The 18036-nt window shown below is 37.2% G+C and overlaps 1 protein-coding gene across 2 annotated transcripts in view; it reads left to right on the forward strand.

Moving 5' to 3' along the window:
- GDA (guanine deaminase) overlaps nucleotides 1-12911 on the forward strand; it is a 26242-nt gene extending 13331 nt beyond the window's left edge. For both annotated transcript variants that reach the window (XM_009886401.1, XM_009886400.1), the window contains exons 8-16: nucleotides 1837-1864; nucleotides 3250-3357; nucleotides 4417-4524; nucleotides 6647-6744; nucleotides 7495-7562; nucleotides 8029-8175; nucleotides 10551-10669; nucleotides 11723-11750; nucleotides 12803-12911. In XM_009886401.1, the coding sequence (XP_009884703.1) occupies nucleotides 1837-1864; nucleotides 3250-3357; nucleotides 4417-4524; nucleotides 6647-6744; nucleotides 7495-7562; nucleotides 8029-8175; nucleotides 10551-10669; nucleotides 11723-11750; nucleotides 12803-12873 (775 nt within the window). In that variant the 3' untranslated portion in view covers nucleotides 12874-12911. The remainder of the gene's footprint in view (nucleotides 1-1836; nucleotides 1865-3249; nucleotides 3358-4416; nucleotides 4525-6646; nucleotides 6745-7494; nucleotides 7563-8028; nucleotides 8176-10550; nucleotides 10670-11722; nucleotides 11751-12802) is intronic.
- The last annotated feature ends 5125 nt before the right edge of the window (nucleotides 12912-18036 follow it).

An 18036-nucleotide genomic window follows, 5' to 3' on the forward strand; every position in this document is an offset into this window, starting at 1 on the left:
GGCCTGAAAGTGGCAGAACTTCCAGTTCTGATATTTTTTTAAGGCTTCAGAATAACCTAGATAGCTTTCTTTTAAATACCTATCTTCTTGTGCCTCCAACTCACTTATCATGTGATTGTGCTAATAACAAATGTTACTCAGCTTTGAATGAGAGTATGCCACATGTACTCCAGAGCTGTGTAGAGAAGAGGGCTGTGTGCTCATCGGTGTGGATTGGGAATACTTACCTCATCAATCGCAGAAGGATGAAAAAGCTCTTCCTTTAAGAGTGCAACCTTTTTTTTTTTTTTTTTAAGAACCCAAGAAATGTGATCTGTCAAACTGGCAGAAAATGTATTACACTGGTTTCAATTCTTTACAGTTAACCTCCTGTGATATTTATATTTTATGCATGGAAATATAATACAATTCCAAGGGCTTCATATATTAAATCTAAATTCAAGTCAAGAATTTGAATCTACCCTTCTCCGGCAAAGAGGGTTGAACAAGAAGTTAGGGACCTGAAATCTAGAATACATTATATACTACTAATAGTCGTAGTCATCTGGAAAGAGGAGGAGTATTCTGCTACAGAAGGCAGTGGATTGAACCTGAGCGTCTTTCTTCACAGAGAAGCGCATAAGCCAACAAAGCGTAGGGTATTTCAGTTTTGAAAAAATGCTGACACTGTTCAAAGCGTGTGAAAAAGAATGAAAACAGCCATCTGGAGGTTTTGGATTGTCACCTGAGAGTTGTACTCAAGTTACAGTTTCTGCTCCAGTGAATATTTTATTATTATATCAGGTGAATCAGTAAGAGGAGAGACAAAAAGACGATACCTAATTCACATCGCATTTTGGCTCTCACAGTTAGACAATGGTGGGCTCAAACTCCTTTGGTCATTGCAGAAGTTTAGCTTAGGTCTCTCTCACTTCCAGCTGGTGATCTAGCACCAGCTTCAGTGTTGTGAATCTAGCCTCCAACATTATTTTCTTCTCCATCTGAAGATAATTGATAAATTTAATCAATGTTTGTTGTGACATGTTTTTCTGAATATAAACTATGACATAAAAATTCACAGAGATCCTGTCCAGAACCCATCTCAAACTGGCTTTTGGAAATTATTTGCATACACTCATATTTGCATATGAGTTTTCAAAGAATTTCTTCCCTGCAAAGTCAGAGGAAGTTTTATTTGCTCTTCTGCATTATCTATATTGATTGATTGGGTTTTTTTGTAGAGGTCCCTGAGGTAGCTTCTTTTATTTAACAAAGTAGGTAAATCTATACTGTATTTTCCATAAGGTAGATAATCTATATGCTAACATTAATATAAGCATTATCCAGAAAATCAAGGGTGCTTTAAGTAAATGTGGACATATGCAGCTACTGTAAGTGAGGTATGACATGTTGCAGCATCTTTTAAAAATAGGATTTTAAATAATAGAATATATTTAATGCTGTAATTTAAAATCATGGAGAAATGTAAGTTTTTTTATTCTCTAGTGTTGCAGCTGTAGCTTATAATTATGTTTTCAATGAATTTAATGTACCCTGTATTTGGTTTTCAGTGAGAACTCAGTGTAATCACCACGTGTCTAATGTTAATTATTGCAAATGAAAAAAATTCTGCATATTCAGGGTCAAATCCACAGCTAGCATAATTTGGTGTGACTATCCTGAATTCATTCTGTTGCTTCTTTTTATTTCATCTGAGAATCTAGCCCACCTTTCTGTAAAAAATTGATCTATGTCAGAAACACTTAATAGCATATCTAAGTAAATATTTTCTATATTTTTTCATAATTTATAACACAGATGAAAGATTTATAACAAATTTTTTTCTACCCTTTTCAGGTTTGTTAAAGAACTGCTGGAAAGGAAAGTAAGTAGAATACTCCTTTGTATTTGCTTCTGTGTTCAGAAGACGCTGTGTGAATATATGAAATAGTTAATCCCTCTGACAAACTGCTGGCTTAGTAACAAATCAATAAATAGACATCTTTCTGTGTAGTTTACAGATATCGTCAGTCTGAAAAATGTTCTGCTAGTGACGTTGTTGAGAAATAGATTTGTGGAAGTGTAAATTCAGTTTTCTGTGGTCAGAGCACAGCAGAGAAATGTTCTATGCGTGTTCTATATTGACTTTAAAATATTTGGCTTCCTAGAACAGACAATTTTCTATTAAATAAATGTGGAAGTCAGTCAATCACTCTGTGGTATATAAATAGACTAGTAAAAGAGGTTCTCACCAGCAGAAATCAGTGTTTTTACAGTACAGTCACTAGTCCATTACCAAATTATTATTTTAGGTCAGCACATGTCTTCCGGTGTGTTTCTAAAGAAATTCAGGTTTACAATTGTGAGGTAAAGCTAGAGGTTTACGCTCCAATATTACAACCTGGCATACTTCTCTTATCAGCCTTTTGCTTTTATTGGCTTAATTTGTTGACATTTGTAACTCAAAATATTCAAGAACAGGTGCCTAGAGTTAATGCCTAAGGCATATGTATTAGTAGCGTAGGTCAGTTAATCTGCAGAAGTCCTGAGCTCCTTGTATTTGGGAGATGGTATAAGAAACTGCAAACCAAATTATCATATACTGTCTTCTAGTGGTGCCACGTGCACAACTATTGCCTGTGACTGAGAGCAGAGTTGTGGTGCCGTTTTCTGTTCTTGATGAAAATTTTAATCCAGAAGCGCAAGGTGTAACGTAAACATCTGTAGCTCTAGTCTTGGTGTCTTCTCCACTGTTTCCTACTGTGTAGCGTATCTGGTGCTACCACTAATCTTCCTCTCTAGGGAGTATAGGGACGATTTGTTGCTATCATGAATGGAGAAGAACAAAGAAAAAAAAGGCTTTGGTTTTACAGACCTCTGCAGTTTTCCATCACTATGTCTTTAGTATTCATAGAAGTAGGACTCAGAAAAACATCTGGTCGTTCATCTGACTTACTTCTCATAATGCATACTGGACTGTCAGCAAATACGAAAAAGCATGCAGTGCTTCTGGAGTCTGGTAAAATATCAGGGACGTGATGAAGGAGTTCTAGTGAAAATAAATTATTTACTAAGGTACATTAAAACTTTTCAGAAAAAAAATTTGATTATTTCTGTGGTAAAAATTTCTAATAAAAATTAGGAAATTTCTATATGATTTAATTTGAGTTCGCAAGGATGCAGTAAGCAATCAGCAATGGAGATGAAATGTAATTGCTGTGTATGATATAGAGACATAGAATCCCAAGCATGTCTTTTTAATATTTTCAGTATCCAAGGGTCCAACCTGTAATAACCCCCCGCTTTGGCCCTTCCTGCACAGAGGATTTGCTGTGCGCACTTGGCGATTTAGCACAGGCTCGCGATCTCCATGTACAGGTAAGCTCCGAGAGCTCTGTATACAATTTAAATAGTTTGGATAGATAGCATACAGACCAGGGAGTTCTCATAATTTCAGCAAAACACTTAAACCACACTCTTACAGTGGAGCCTGTCTTTTAAATTCTTCTGAAATTATTAATGGTACTCTGAAAGAACACTGTGACCTGCACAGGAAATGAGAAGACTCATAGCTGGAAGGATGCACAATTTAACAAGCCCCAGCACATGGTCAGTAGGAGACTGACACCCAATATCGTAGGTTAGAGCAACCCTTGGGTTGCTAAAGGTTGCTCTCCCTAGTCCAAGGTTGTCACGTCTGTCTGCCTTCTGCTGTTTCCATATAGAGCAGATTTCAGTAGACAAAAGAATTACTCATCTTTGTATCTTATTTAATGTTGTTAGTATAGTTGTAGGATTTCCGGTGTGATGAAGTTTCTGCATTTAAAAAAGACATATTTTAAAGTTTACAGGTCCACTGAAACTTTGAGATGTTTCTTTTTTGGTTACATGGTTCTACAGATATACTGTTTTAAAGCTATGCTACATTAGGATTTTTTGGCATTACGAAGTAGGCATTTTGAAAATATACATTCCAACAGGAGTACAGGAGGCTCAGTTTTTTATCTGAGACCAGGAATTATTCAGCCCATCTGAAGATACACAGAGTATACACAGCTACCTATATATTGCCCTGATCCCAGGGTCCACTCTGTGGTAGGCTGGTTCTCTCTTTTACCTCACAGTCATATGGTGAGGTTTTTTTTATTATTTTAACATTTGCCAAATACCAAGTGGGCCATTATGTCACCAAGCTACTGGGAACAGACTGTCCCTGTGTACCATCTCATATCACTTTTAAAGGAATAAATGGAGCTGCTCTTTTGGATCCTAGGGACCTCTCTGGTGAAAAGAGAAACCCAAGGACTAGATCTAACTGTTGGCTTTACAAGTACTAGTTTCTATTGTATGTTTAGCACCAGTAGGCTGCTCAGAAAGTTGTAATGTCAGGTTTAATGCTACTTAAAGCGCTCATTGCTATATATTTTCTTATTGCAGAGTCACATAAGTGAGAATGAAGAAGAACTCAAACTTGTGGAGAACATGTTTCCTGCCTACCAGAATTACACTGAATTGTATGATAAAAACAAGCTTCTTACCAGCAAGGTAGCTGCATAAAAACTTCCTTAGCATAGCCTAGATTCATCCACATAGAGAATATGATGGTTAACTGTAGTTACCTGACAAGTTTGTATTGTTTTGTCAAAGTCAGTGACATCTTGGGGAAAGTCAATTGGTTTTATGTCCTCGGTTGCACAGGTGTTGGTCAAGGTGTTGGAACTTTAGACAAGCCCACACTTTTCCTAAGCATTTTAGGAAAGATGAACAATAAACGTATTTTGTGCTCCCTGATCCATTTTCCAAGGGCTCCAAAGAGAATTGTGGCAGTGGGATCAGAAGAAGACTAGGTAAAGCTGGTATTGTAGGAGCTGGTGACTCTTGGGCAGTACCCAGTTATCCTTATATTGCAATGTTCTTACACACTGGTTTTGCCTGAAGATTTGTTCTGTGGTGTTATGGTAGGACCAACTTTATTTTTTGGCAGTTTCCTACAGAAAAGCAGCTTGTGCTGTTGTGTTCTGTGTGTGAACCTTGCATACAGACAGGTATACTTCACCATTCTGACTATCCAAAAGCATTTTCATCTCATTAGCTGGTTTTATCAGGTATTGAGAGGCACAGTGGCCTAAAGGTTTATTCTGGTGAGATAAATGCAAGCAGATCTGATACCAGCCCACCCTAAGTACAGGTTGGAGTACCAGGGCTCCCCTTATTAGGTAGTGGAGAGCCCATGCAAGAGTGAATATGCACAGCCTAACTACAGTCAGAGTGCTTAAGCATCAGTCAAATTGATTTAAAATTTTGGGAGAGAATTTTCAGAGGCACAAGGGAACTCCTTGGGAATTAGCTATTGAACTCCCATTTCTGTCTTCGAAAATGTACCCCAGTAAATTATTTATTTACAGTCCTTTTTATCTGAGAAATCAGTATGGACTACTTAATGATGTACAGAGTATTAACTTTTATTTTCTTGCACAATCCTATGCGTGCTGATTTGTTGCGTCAGTGTACTAAAGAGAATATTAAACCTGCAAAAACATACGTCTTAATTCTCTCAGACTCTTAAATACACAGCCCTGAAAATGGGTACTGAATCAGGGTTATCAGTGCTTTCTGGCACCAGGCTCCTGATTGTTTGGGGAAGCATTCTGCAAAACACAAGCAAAACAAAACTGCAGACATTCCCCCCTCCCCAACTACCAAAACTAAGACACCAATTTTAAAAAAAATGTTTTAAAAGTGTGTTTTTCAGACACTTTCAGCTGTGGCTGAAATAATTCCTTCTTTTTAAAAAGAAGTACAGATCAGCAGAGATATGGTTCAAGCAGCTACCGTACTTATGTCCTTAACTTAAGATGTGGCTATTGTCATTGCATTTCAAGTTACATTTGAGCTTGATGAGCAGAGAAGGCAAGGGTACAGTGCTATTAGGAGATGCTCAGTGGAAACAGTCCCTGTGCGATTCTGATTTTTATCAGCAGATTGCAAGGCCTTACAGAGCTCTCGCTCTTCTCTTTGAGTGGGCATTTGGCATATAAGGTTGTTCCAAGTACATTTGTCTGGGAATAATTGGTTTATGTCCTATTGAACGATACTATCCTATACTTCTACGTTTTGTGTACACTGCTTGTGAACTTATTTTTAAAATCAGCTGTGTAGGCCAAGGAAGAAAAGTCATTAATCAGTTGCATAACAAATTAGATTAATTAAAGAACATTCCGTATATATATCTATTTCTAGCTGGTGCAAACCTTTAGAGAGACAATGGGAAACATGCTAAGTGTACATACATCTTCCACTGTATGTGACATACTCCTAGCCCCAGTACTTAATCTCTGTGCTAGCTATGAAATATAAATTGTAAGATTACTACAGTACTAGGGCAACTGGGGAATTCTTGCTTTTGTTTCTTGAAGCTCTTAGGTCACAGCAGTCACTGCAAGAGTCAGCACCCTATCTTCTTACATTAATAAAAGAAAAAAAGCTGAGGGAGTGATATGTCAGGCATGCTGAAGTTAATGACAGTTTCTCTCCTCTTGGTTTCAAGGGTGTCATTCAAGAAGTGTATAATTTTCCTTGATGGTAACCAGTGTCCTTTTGGATAAAAAATCACAGGCACTGAAGTAAATGCAATATTGAGTAAACTGGTGATTCTGTTTTTCTTTAGACAGTGATGGCTCATGCCTGTTATCTTTCTGAAGAAGAGCTGAAACTTTTTAGTCTTCGTGGAGCTGCAATTTCACATTGCCCCAATTCTAATTTTTCGTAAGTTAAAAAAAAAAAAATAAGAAAAAAATAAGAATCGTGTACAATTAAATAAAGCCTACCATTACAAGGCTACGTATATGATACCCCATTCCACCAGAAGTGACATGCTGGATTGAGAATGACCATTCATGGTCCGCTTCTGCATGGTACACTGTGGACTGACTTGTGATCTTTCAGTATAGTCATATAAAAATACTTCTTTTCGTAAACTTTATTTCTTTTGACTGTTCTATCAATGGCAGATTCAGGCCATCTCCCTTCCCCCTGGAGTATGCATATGTTTTGGGGAAATGGGAATAGGCTATACATAGTCTTCTTTCTATGAAGTAGAAATGAGATACTGTATGGTATTCAGCCAGGATACTGTGCTGAATGTTAACAGTCATTTTGCGTTTAACGTAATCAATATCTTGTTTGTGATGACTTATTGGCGCTCATAAAATGACCTCCAATCTTCTGGAATATACTTTACGTCATATTTGGATTTTTTCACATATATATTGAGAGCTCGTTTTCAGCAGATAACTTTAAAACTATGGGAGTTTTTAACTGAGAAAAACTGCCTTTAGTTTTAGTGGTTAAACCCAAGCTTTCAGATGTGTGAATGCAAATGCTTCATTCCAGTTTAATAAACCCAATCTATTGCACACGTTCTGAGAGCCTTTGTCATAAACCTGCTCTGCAGCCCTACTCTTCTGAATGTTCTTTGCACGTATCACAGAGAACATGTTTCTTCTCCCAATCCAGGTTGCGCAGTGGTGTCTTAAACGTGCAAAAGGTCCTGAAGCACAACGTGAAGCTTGGCCTTGGTACAGGTTAGTAGTTTGCTGTAAAAATGGTTACTTTTGGAAACCATAGGGAGATACAAAAACATGCCTACTTGCTATTTAAAAGTCAGCATGTCTCCAACTTATGGACCTGCCTTTTTTCCCCACTACTTCTAGAGTAATGAAGTTTAGAGTAGTGAAATCTAGAGCAGGCCAAAAGTGTTTAAAAAGAAAACCAGAAATAAATGAAGAGAGTTTTGTTCCTGTCATGAGAGTAAACAGGGCTTGAACAACAACTTTTCAGGTTTCTGTTATTATGTGTTGTGTTCTATTTACTTGACTTTGTATGTGAGAGCACCTTTGTCAGGAATTACACATTCAGAGACAGCGCTGAGCAGTAAAATCTTTTGTGTTTATGACATCTGCCACTTCAAAACATTTAATTAAAGCTCATAGAAATTTAACCCAGAGAATTATTCCCAAAGCTTTTTTCTAAGAGTCTGATCCCTTCTAGATGTTGCGGGTGGATATTCAGCTTCTATGCTCGATGCCATCAGGAAAACAATGATGGCGTCTAATAGCCTTCAGATCAATAAAGTGAATGAAACAGGACTAACTCTTGAAGAAGCTTTTCAGCTAGCCACTCTAGGAGGAAGCCAAGGTAAGAAGAAATTTCTTTAGAATGTACACAGAGAACTACAGCTCTATTTGATGTTATGTCTCCCTGTTTTTAAAAGGAGGTTGAATTCACAGATTTTCTGGTGCCGGAGTGAAGTCTAAAATGGTATCTGCTGGGCTGAGATATCTTTCAGTCTCTCATTCCCGTACTGGGCTCATTACAGAAAAGTATTTGTATTCATATTGAGAGTTTAATAATAGACTCTTAACGATTTTTCAGGGTTGTACATTTTCTTTGCAAATTTCCTCAGACTTCTTAATCATTTCTGCTTGTATGTTTATCACACCAATTCGAAAGACTGTTTTCTCAGCAACCAACATTTAGAGAAAAAGCTGTGCAATTGCTATAAAATCATGCATCCTGTTTGTCATCAGTTTCTAATTTTGTTTCTGCTTTTTGAACTCTCAGTGAGGCAGTTTGTCACTGCCTTTCCAGCAAATCAAAACATCATGCAAATCACTCCTCAGTCAGAGAAAAGCACACAGTTTGAACAGGATATGCACCGTGGTTGTTTAAGACACAGTTGCATCTGCAGAATATAGTCATATAGCATATCGGTTATTCTGGTTCACTGGCATGTTTTGTCATGATCAGTATGCTCACACTGATTTATACGATTAGCAAAGTTTTAGTGGAACTTCTATGATTTAGCAGAGAGCAAATCCACACATAAGTAAAAATTGGTCACTATTTCAGTTAGCAGAAATGAGCTCCGTACCTGCGGAAGAACTGGTCCCAAGTCTTTTCAGTGTAACTTATTTGTAGTTGTCAGAAAACACCATTGGGAACTATTAATGGAAATTTGAAAGATGTAATGAAAATGATATCAAACAGGTCTTCTCAGGACTGTATTTGAATTTCTGGAGGGTGTAATGGGGAAACAGAGAAGACAGAAAATGGGCAGGAGACAAAAAAGGAGAGATCTTTTTTCCTGACAATATATACTGTTCTCATAAAAGGTGAGAATTATTAGCTGCGATACAGATGGGAAGACTCATAAAAATCCCGAACTCATATGTGGTTTCCCTTCCCTGATACTCTTTCGCTTGTTTTGCCCGAGTTCTTAGGTTTACTTAGTAATGTGTTTATTGTATATATTGATTTTGAGTGGGTTTATCCTGACTGAATCACTTTCAAGGGTAGCATATAAGTTACTTTTACAATCTTCCAGGAGTCTGGACAAGAACAGTTGGCAGAAATTTGAATGAGTGCTTCTTTGTTGTAATAATTTGCTTTGGTGAGACTCCTAAACACTTGTCACCCTCTTGTGTTTAATCTAAAAATTGCATTCTGCTCACAAACCTGGAGGAATATGAGATCATTTTAGTTGAAACTAGTAGGTAGTCAAAATATTTCAGCATTTGGCGGACTTTAAACATCTTTAAGGTATTGTGAAGTTCCAGCCACACACAAACTTAACTGAAGGCTGAAGTTCCTTCGTCAGACAGGAGCAATCTGAAAGCAAATCGGAAACAAGTGAACAAATTATTTGCAGATATTATCCCCTTTCATGACTTAGTTTAACTCCAGTGTATACAGAGGTACTTTATACAGCTTAAAACTAGTCTAAATAATTTCCAAGAAGACACAAAGGCCTCCCTTTAGGTATTTTAAGCGCTTGCAAGCATCCAGTTACTGAAGATGAAGCTGTAGATTTTCAGTGCTTGTGGAACGGAGGACCAGATACTGTAATGAGGCTTTGAAATAACAAAGCTAAATAATACACCACAAGAAAAATCTTACAGGGGGGTATGAGACCTTCAGATCTGGCTGTGATTTTTTTTCCACACTGTATTGTTCTTTGTTCCTGCTAATTACCCTTAGTTATCATCTCTGCTTACCTCTTTTATTACCATATTGTTATATGTTACTCTTGTAATAGGTCTATACAACCATACTGCCTTAGTAGAGTGAGTATTATTGTATACTTTACTGTTTCTCTGACTTCGTTTCATTACCCCTTTTGGAGCTTTAAGGTTTTTGCAATGTAAACGATTGTTATTCCACTTTAAAGAGCTGGTGGCCTATACATCAGATCTGCAATGACACAAAATCAATGGAGAACGTTCAAGGAACAGAAATCAAAAGAGGGGTTTAAATTGTTTTTCACATTTCTTTTACCCTCAACAGATGCCCTTCAGAAATTCACAAAAATATACATGTTTTTACTGAGAAGTTTCTTATGAGTTCAGATGCTTACATACTCACAGTTGAATTTGCTTTCATGTTTTTCTTTGTAACCATCTAAATTCTTCTAGGTTTTCTTATGAACATGTCAATAAAGTTGCCAGGTGCTTCCACATGATGGAAGGTGGCTTGCATCGAAGATCTGTTTGTGAGCTTATTTTCTTCCTCAGCTCTAGGACTAGACGACGTGATTGGAAACTTTGAGGTCGGCAAAGAATTTGATGCACTGCTAATCAACACGAAGGCTTCAGACAGCCCTTTTGACTTGTTCTCTGCTGATAATTTTGAGGTAATCAGAGCAGGATTAACGATCCAAAAAACTACTGGAAGTGATGTGAGGAAGGTCTGAGATACAGCCAGGATAAGTCTCTTGAGAGTTCTTCCAGTAACAGGAATGGGGGGTACTACACCACTGTCGTCTGTGTTCCAGCCCAAGAGGTTCAGTGGTTTGGTTTTTTCGAATCTTGGTGTCCTCGATGACAGTTCCATATCCCTATGAGCAAAAACACATGTTTTATTAGCCCAAGCTGACAATTAGAATGAGCTATTTGCAGTGACAAATGGCAGCCAAGAAAAAGCAATTTAGTTTTAGTTAATACTCTGAGTTCAAACTCCAAAATGGCAAACGCTATTGTAAATTTAAGTAAGAACTCAAGACAGCTAATTTGAGTTGAAAGCACAGTTTTCATGTACACATATAAGCAATATTGGCATTATGTAATGGGCACACTTACTCATACAAAAACCTCTTATGATTAAAAAAGGTAATGAACAACAGTTACTTGAATTTACTGATGTGACCAGACTGGCTATCGACATCTCTATTCTGAATGTCACAATTTACTTAGAAATGCAGGTATAAATCGTGAGGTAGTTGTTCCTTAATCTGTTTCAGGCACAAGAATCTGGATTAGATTCAATTCTTTAACTTTTAAATCTTCTTCCTAATTCAAATAATTCTAGAGAAGAACTATTTTCCCATTTAAGTCTAAACCTTGTTAAGCTAAGTTGGCAGTTTTGGGGGCTTTAAAAATGCTTACAATTTTGTCTTATTTTTCAATATGTAAATGAATTGGAGAACTTTAAAAAAGAGGAAGGGGAAGTATTGTGTTTTAGGCATATATTTGTTCATACTGTCAGACTTGTGCACTTTTCTTCCTGAGACATACAGCCTCCTTACTGAAAGTTTTTTATGAGAAAATGTGCAGATTAAATTCTGATTTTACTTTTGGTAGGATTATTTGGGAAAACTATTTTTATCAATTCTTTCAAGCTTCAAATAATTATGATCTGGGGTAGCAGATACTGCTTTCTTAATTTGGTTTTCTCCCATTTTTTGTAGGACACTCTGCAGAAGTTCCTGTATCTTGGTATGTTCTGATTCTCAGCCCACATAAAATTCACTTGTTGTTTCATACATAAAAAATTTCCTAAATTAATGTGGAGGTTAATAATAAATTTATTTAGACATAATTAAATATACATTTGCTTAAATTAATTAAATATATTTATTTACATTATATGTAAACATAAATATGTCACCATTTAGTAATAGTAATATTTATTTACATTAATTAAATATACATTTACTTACATTTATTAATATTTCTTTATAAATACTGAGTATTAATTAAGTGGTTTAACTTCTGTTCTTTGGGACATAGTTAAGTAGTCAGTTTACCATGATCAGATGCACCAAGTTTGTCAGATTTACTACCACACCTATCTTTATCTATAGTATAAGCTAAATCATATTTCACAGTAACATAACACTGACATGCTCATGACCAGTTCAGCTCAGAAGGACTTCTGCAGACCTGTTGCCTTGGCCTTGTGGTTTTTTTACCTCCCAAACAAAAAAATGTGGCCTTTAAAACAAACCAAGCCCAACCCAAACCATCCCACCCCCCTAAGAGAATAGATATTCTTTATAGGGCGTCGTCTGGACCGAGAGCTGTGCTGCCCATTGTGTTGTTGTGTGGAGGTAACTGGTATTGGCTCTGGTCATGTTTGTGTCATTCTTTAATTAGGCTTTTGCCTTTTTGAGATGCTGGCTGAGGCAAACCAGCTTCACTGCTGATTGGTACCTGAGTTAGTTCAGATACTGTGCAACAACGTGTTTTCTGTACAGATATACAGTATTTTCAGGGCTTGCATCTATTAAATATATAGAAAACCCATGACACCATTGCAGCTGCTGAATGCTATGTTTGTTTCTTAAAAAAAGCGTGGGTAGTGTAAACATCCATTGATCTTTGTGGTAGCCCTGACTATTTCTCTCCAAATAAACTTTCTCACTCCTAGGAAACGGTCACTGCAAATGATATATTCCAAAACTGATCTTGTGGATTGCATAATTTTCATTAATTTAATCAGTGTATAGATTTATGTGCATATCTCTGTTTTGACCATGTTATTTCAGGTGATGATCGGAATATTTCTGAAGTGTATGTGGCTGGAAAGCAAGTGGTTCCTTTTTCAAGTTCAGTATAAATCCATTTCCCTTTTGCAAAATACTCTGCTGACCATTCTGCATCTGCTTTGGAAAAGATTGATTGAACACAGTGCCTGATCATCAGGAATAACACCTCATTTTTGTTTAATGTTTTAAAACTTGCAAACATCAGAGATTTTGTTAGACCTGTCAAGAATTACTTTACCAAAATTTTCACGGTTCTAGAGGAAACGTATATTTAGATTCGTCTGTAAAAATAGCATGTGTGCATTGATAAGGGATTTGGTAAATACTTTAATTAAAGAAGACACCTGCAGTTCTTTTTAATAATAGTGTAGGAAGCATTACGAAAAGCAATGAGGCTGTCATTGTCTATAACGCATCTGAATTTTTTAAAAAAGCCAGTGGTAGTAAATTGATTTTGCAGATATTGAATATCATGGAAGAATGTAATTTCCATAATATTATCACCAAGTATGGAAAAATCAGTGACATTTTGGAGCACTTAGAACATTTTTCAGTTTTGTTTAGGAGCTTTTTTTTAAAAAAAGTAATTATTTAATTTAAAACATTATTTTTTTTAAGAGAAATTAGACAAGAAGCATGTGTTTATAAATAAATAAGGGTCCTTACTATCAAAGAATTCAGATTTGTTATTCGTAGTCAGACAGAAGTGGACTGGTGGAAGAGCCAAATAAGAAACGGGGCATTAGTCATAGGCAGACGGGCTGGGAGAGAGGAAGGGCTGCATTGTTCGGGGATGCTGTCAGCTGAAACTGCATTTCCGCAGATTTTGTTCCTGAGTCTAGACGTGGTCAGCCTGATCTTCCACCCACTACATTGAATTACCTTTAGCTGAGCGACAGCTGAGCAAAATTTGTGTTAAATTAGGAGTAGACACTAAGATACCTGAGCAGGCTACTTGATGGCAAAAAAGTGAAGAGGTTTTTTCTGGGCTAGAGTGAGTGCTTCATCTAGTTCAGCCTCCAGCAGAACCTTCTCAAGCTCATTTGCTTCTGACTGTTCAAGCAGGATGATAGAACATCCCTTCTCCTTTCTGTAAGGAAAGTGAGTGGGTTTAAAAAAAACCAAGAGAAGTGGGCTACTTGTGGCCATTACCACCTTTGACTGGAGGTGGAAGTAGTCACTGGAAAAAGTAGCCTAGCTTTAACATGCTCTTTTGTGTCTTTCAACATGGCAACCATAATTCCAGCCTGGTACAATTCCAGGTAAAAAATGTGCCCTTTTCAATTTGGAAGTCTGTGTGATTTCCTTTCTTTAAAAAACCATATTTCCCTACTTTTTATCAGAGACCTTTTTTTTTTTTTTTTTTTTTTTTTTTGCGAGATTAGTTGGAGGAGGAGGGAGTTGCTTCTTGTTTCTTTGTTATGTTTTTGCAACACAAAGGATGTAAGCTTTAATTTCAGTGAGTAGAGACAATATTGTGTTGAGTTACTATAAACATGTGTTGAATATGGTTTTAAGGCCTGCTTAAACCATAAGCAGGTTTGAGCTTATGTTTCATACTAAGCTTTGTTTCATACTATTAATTTCTCTGCCTGGCGACGCAAAGGCACAGGACTTCCCTCTGTTCTCAAAACAAGGGAGGTCACTGCACCAAAGCGTCACTTCATGTCTACTTCTGAGAGAGTGCTTGGCCCAATGTCACTGATAAATTTCTGGTTTTGAAAGCATTTTCAGAGCTTACGTACTGTAATGGTTACACCAACATGAGACAGTATAGCGTCAAGTGGAAGTGTAAAAGCTAGCTCGGTGCACTTAAAGCAGTACAGCCTTTTCAGTGTGGGTTTTTTTTTTCTTTTTTTACTGAAACCGAGTAGCCCTACTGAGCAGCAGGGGATATTGGCTTGCACCCGAGTGCAGCTACGTGGCTTGCTCATGGAGAGGTAGCTCGGGTACCTTCACAGGGCACTGTGCTGTGCCGTGTGCTTGCGGAGGTACAGCCTTCGTATCCATTACGTTCAATGATTCCTAAGGCTTTAGGAGTCCAGGTTTCAGGATTAAGTTTTCCACATTCCGTCAGGGTGTTTTCTTAACTGTTTCGTTTCCTGTGTCCCGATCACCTGCACAGTAGCGCACTTGCTTGGCAAATACAATCTTCAGCTCTTTGACTTGGTTTCCTGATTCAGGGAGCATTTTTCCTCATGAATTTTGACATGAATTTAATTGACCAAATTTCACGTTCCAGAACCAAAGATCTGTGGGACACCTGTTTTAATCCTCCCAGTTACTGTTTTTAGGGAAACTATTTTTAGGGAGTTGCATGGTTTTCAGCTTTGGCTTTTCTGCAAGAATGTTTTCTGGGGCGGAGAAAGATTACACAGCCTTGTGTACAATGTATGTTTGTGCCCTATTTCTTCGCTTCCAGAGCTATGAATTAAATCAAACTTCTATTTTAGTGGTAGTCTTAACTGTCTCTGACTTCATTGTTTTCACACTATTTTGTAGTGTTGTTAAGAATGGGATTCAGCATTTCTTCTTAAAAGATTTGCAGGGGAGGAGGGTTTGCTTATTTGTGAACCGGGAATACAGAAAAACTTTAACAAGTTCAACATTATACTTCTGGCCCAGTTACAAAGGGACTCCCTAGGATAAGGGCTGCCAAACAGCTTTGTGTCTGAATATTGGCTGCATCACGAGTAGTTTGATTCTTGTTAAATTCAGGCACAAGGTAGGAACTCAGCCTTTTGATTATAGCTTTACTAGTGTCCAGTAGCCAGACACTACCCAGACTTAGAAACGGAGAATCAACTTTTTAAGAGTCTCAGCTGGAGGAGGAGCTCTGGCTGCAGGCAGTGCCATGGGCTGCCTGCACCAAGCTGCAATGCTCAAGACCTGGAGGGGTGAGGACCAATTACTGGCTAATTACACTAAATGCTGAGGTGCTTAGGGGTAAAGGAAAGAAGCCTGAATTTGATGTGAGAGGAAGCCGGTGGAGGAGTTAATATAACATATGACATATATATAAAATATGTACTATAAACTGGTAGGTGCTTTCACCAGCAGCATTTTAAATAGAGTTGAATGGAGAAAGACTGTAATGCCAGAAAAAAAGGTTGAAGTGTGGTCCTCCAGGGTAGTCCAAAAGTAATCACTGGAAGATGGCTTAAGCACAGAAATTTTAATATTTTAGAAGATACAGAGGATGTAGTAGCCAAACTTCTCTGCAGCAATTTTGTGAAAGTCCCTGAGGATCCCACTGTGAAGTTTCAGTCCCTGGGACTGTCTGGCTATGTGGAGATTGCCAAGATACTTGGTGCAGTAGTAGAGGATCAGTAGATGAAAGCAATTACTGCTGAGACTCGTACATCTACAGTACATGCAGCTTAAGAGTCCATATAGCCTTTTTCCTCGGGTAAATGTCCCCACTGCATATGCAGTTTGAAGCAGGCCAAATAATTGGTTCAGACTCTTTTAGAGGCTGAAGTGTATTTGGCATGCAGGTGGGCCTGCAGTGTAGTTTCCTCCAAAATAAACTTGATCCTTGTGTATCGAAACCATTTTGCAAACTGAGCCAAGGTTCGATAAGGGACAATGATTGGGAATTCGATTCAGAACAACACTACTGGCTCAAACCAAAATGCTAATGGAGGCTAGGACTTGGGACTATTCCCCCTCAGTGATCATTGTCACAGAACTTAGTGGCTGAAGACAAATTAAAGCAATCTCCTTCCCTCTTCCCCCCTCTTCAAAAAAAAAAAAAAAAGTAAAAAAAAAAAAAGTAAAAAGGAGGCAACCAGACACTAAGGGGAGATGAGTAAGTGGAAGACAAGAAAGGGATAGTTTTCAGTCAGTATAAATTGACACAGCGCTACTGACTTAAGATAAAACCTCTGGAAAAACGTACATGCAACTCTTTCCAGATGTCACTCCTCATTAGTTCTCTTGCCAGATTGTGGATGGGATGTTTGTTTCTTGATGTGTCTTTGCATTCAGTGTTAGAACACCTTTCAGACAAAGAGAAAAAAGGGTAGTTTGTGGAAAGCTTGCTTGTTGGGACAATATGCTTAATGTGTTCTATGTTCAGACGAGAACTTATTTATTATAAATGGAATGTATTTGAATTACTGTTATATGTTGATCTCATTGTGTCACTTTAGGTTTTGATTATTAATGAAATGCTAGTAAGTATTGCCTATGCATTATGCAGCGTTATTTGAATTATTCATGTATGGCAAGTGGAGTTTTGCACTTTAAAATGTTGCCTTGGCCTAATGTTTATATTTATTCTGTGGTTTTTGTGCAATCAGAAAGCTTTGTAGGGGAAAAAAATGTGTATTTTTCCGCTGTACTGAACATTTTCAGTATTGTAAGTGGACTTTCTGTTAGAAAAAGAAACGATAAATGACCCCATTTTAAAGTCTGTGCCTGATTATACACTCATGAAAGAAAAAATTATAATGGTTTTATGAAAGCCAACATGAACAGTAATGTTTTAATTTAAAAATATTTACAGAGAATTTTTAATTTTATTTTAATCGTGATTATGCAATGCAAATTAGCAAAAGGTAATAATTCTTGCTAAATACCTATTGTTCTGCTGCTCAAAGGAGAATGTAACTATTCTTGATTATACATTTAAAAAGACTACACAAGTCTTGAAAAATAAAAAGCCCAAGTTCTTTGAAAGAATATCCGAGTTTTAAAAGGAAAATATATTAACAACATTGCTCAGACAAGCTGTTTAAAAATATTGTTTTAAGCATTTCCAGGAATAATCCACAACAGGTGATAAGGTGGACAGCTTTTAAAATACTGGATTTGTATGAATAAACGGTGCTGCCTTATCTGCAGCCCTGTATGTAGTAGTGGTCAACTCATCTCTAAAATGGTAGTGTACAAGTAGAAGGTATTTAAAAGAAAGCCAAGGGATTTTGACAATTAGAGAAAGGACGGGGGAAAAAAATAATTTGAGAAGAGATTTGAAAAGGGTGGTAGCAGAATATGAAATAATGCAAAGTAGAAAGAAGCTAGATCAGAGGAACTCATAAAAACAAGATGACATGTCAGTGAAGTTTTAGGTGGGAAACGCTCAGAAAAGAAGTTATGTTTTCAGGCAATGCAATGTTCTGTTAAATCACAGACCTTGTTCATTCTGAAAGTCATCGAGGCCCAACAACAGAGCAGATTTGCTTACATGCTTAATAATACAAGCCCAGATAATTGTAGCTAATCATAGC

This window comes from Charadrius vociferus, unplaced genomic scaffold (assembly GCF_000708025.1).
Source record: "Charadrius vociferus isolate BGI_N301 unplaced genomic scaffold, ASM70802v2 scaffold505, whole genome shotgun sequence".
NCBI lineage: Eukaryota > Metazoa > Chordata > Aves > Charadriiformes > Charadriidae > Charadrius > Charadrius vociferus.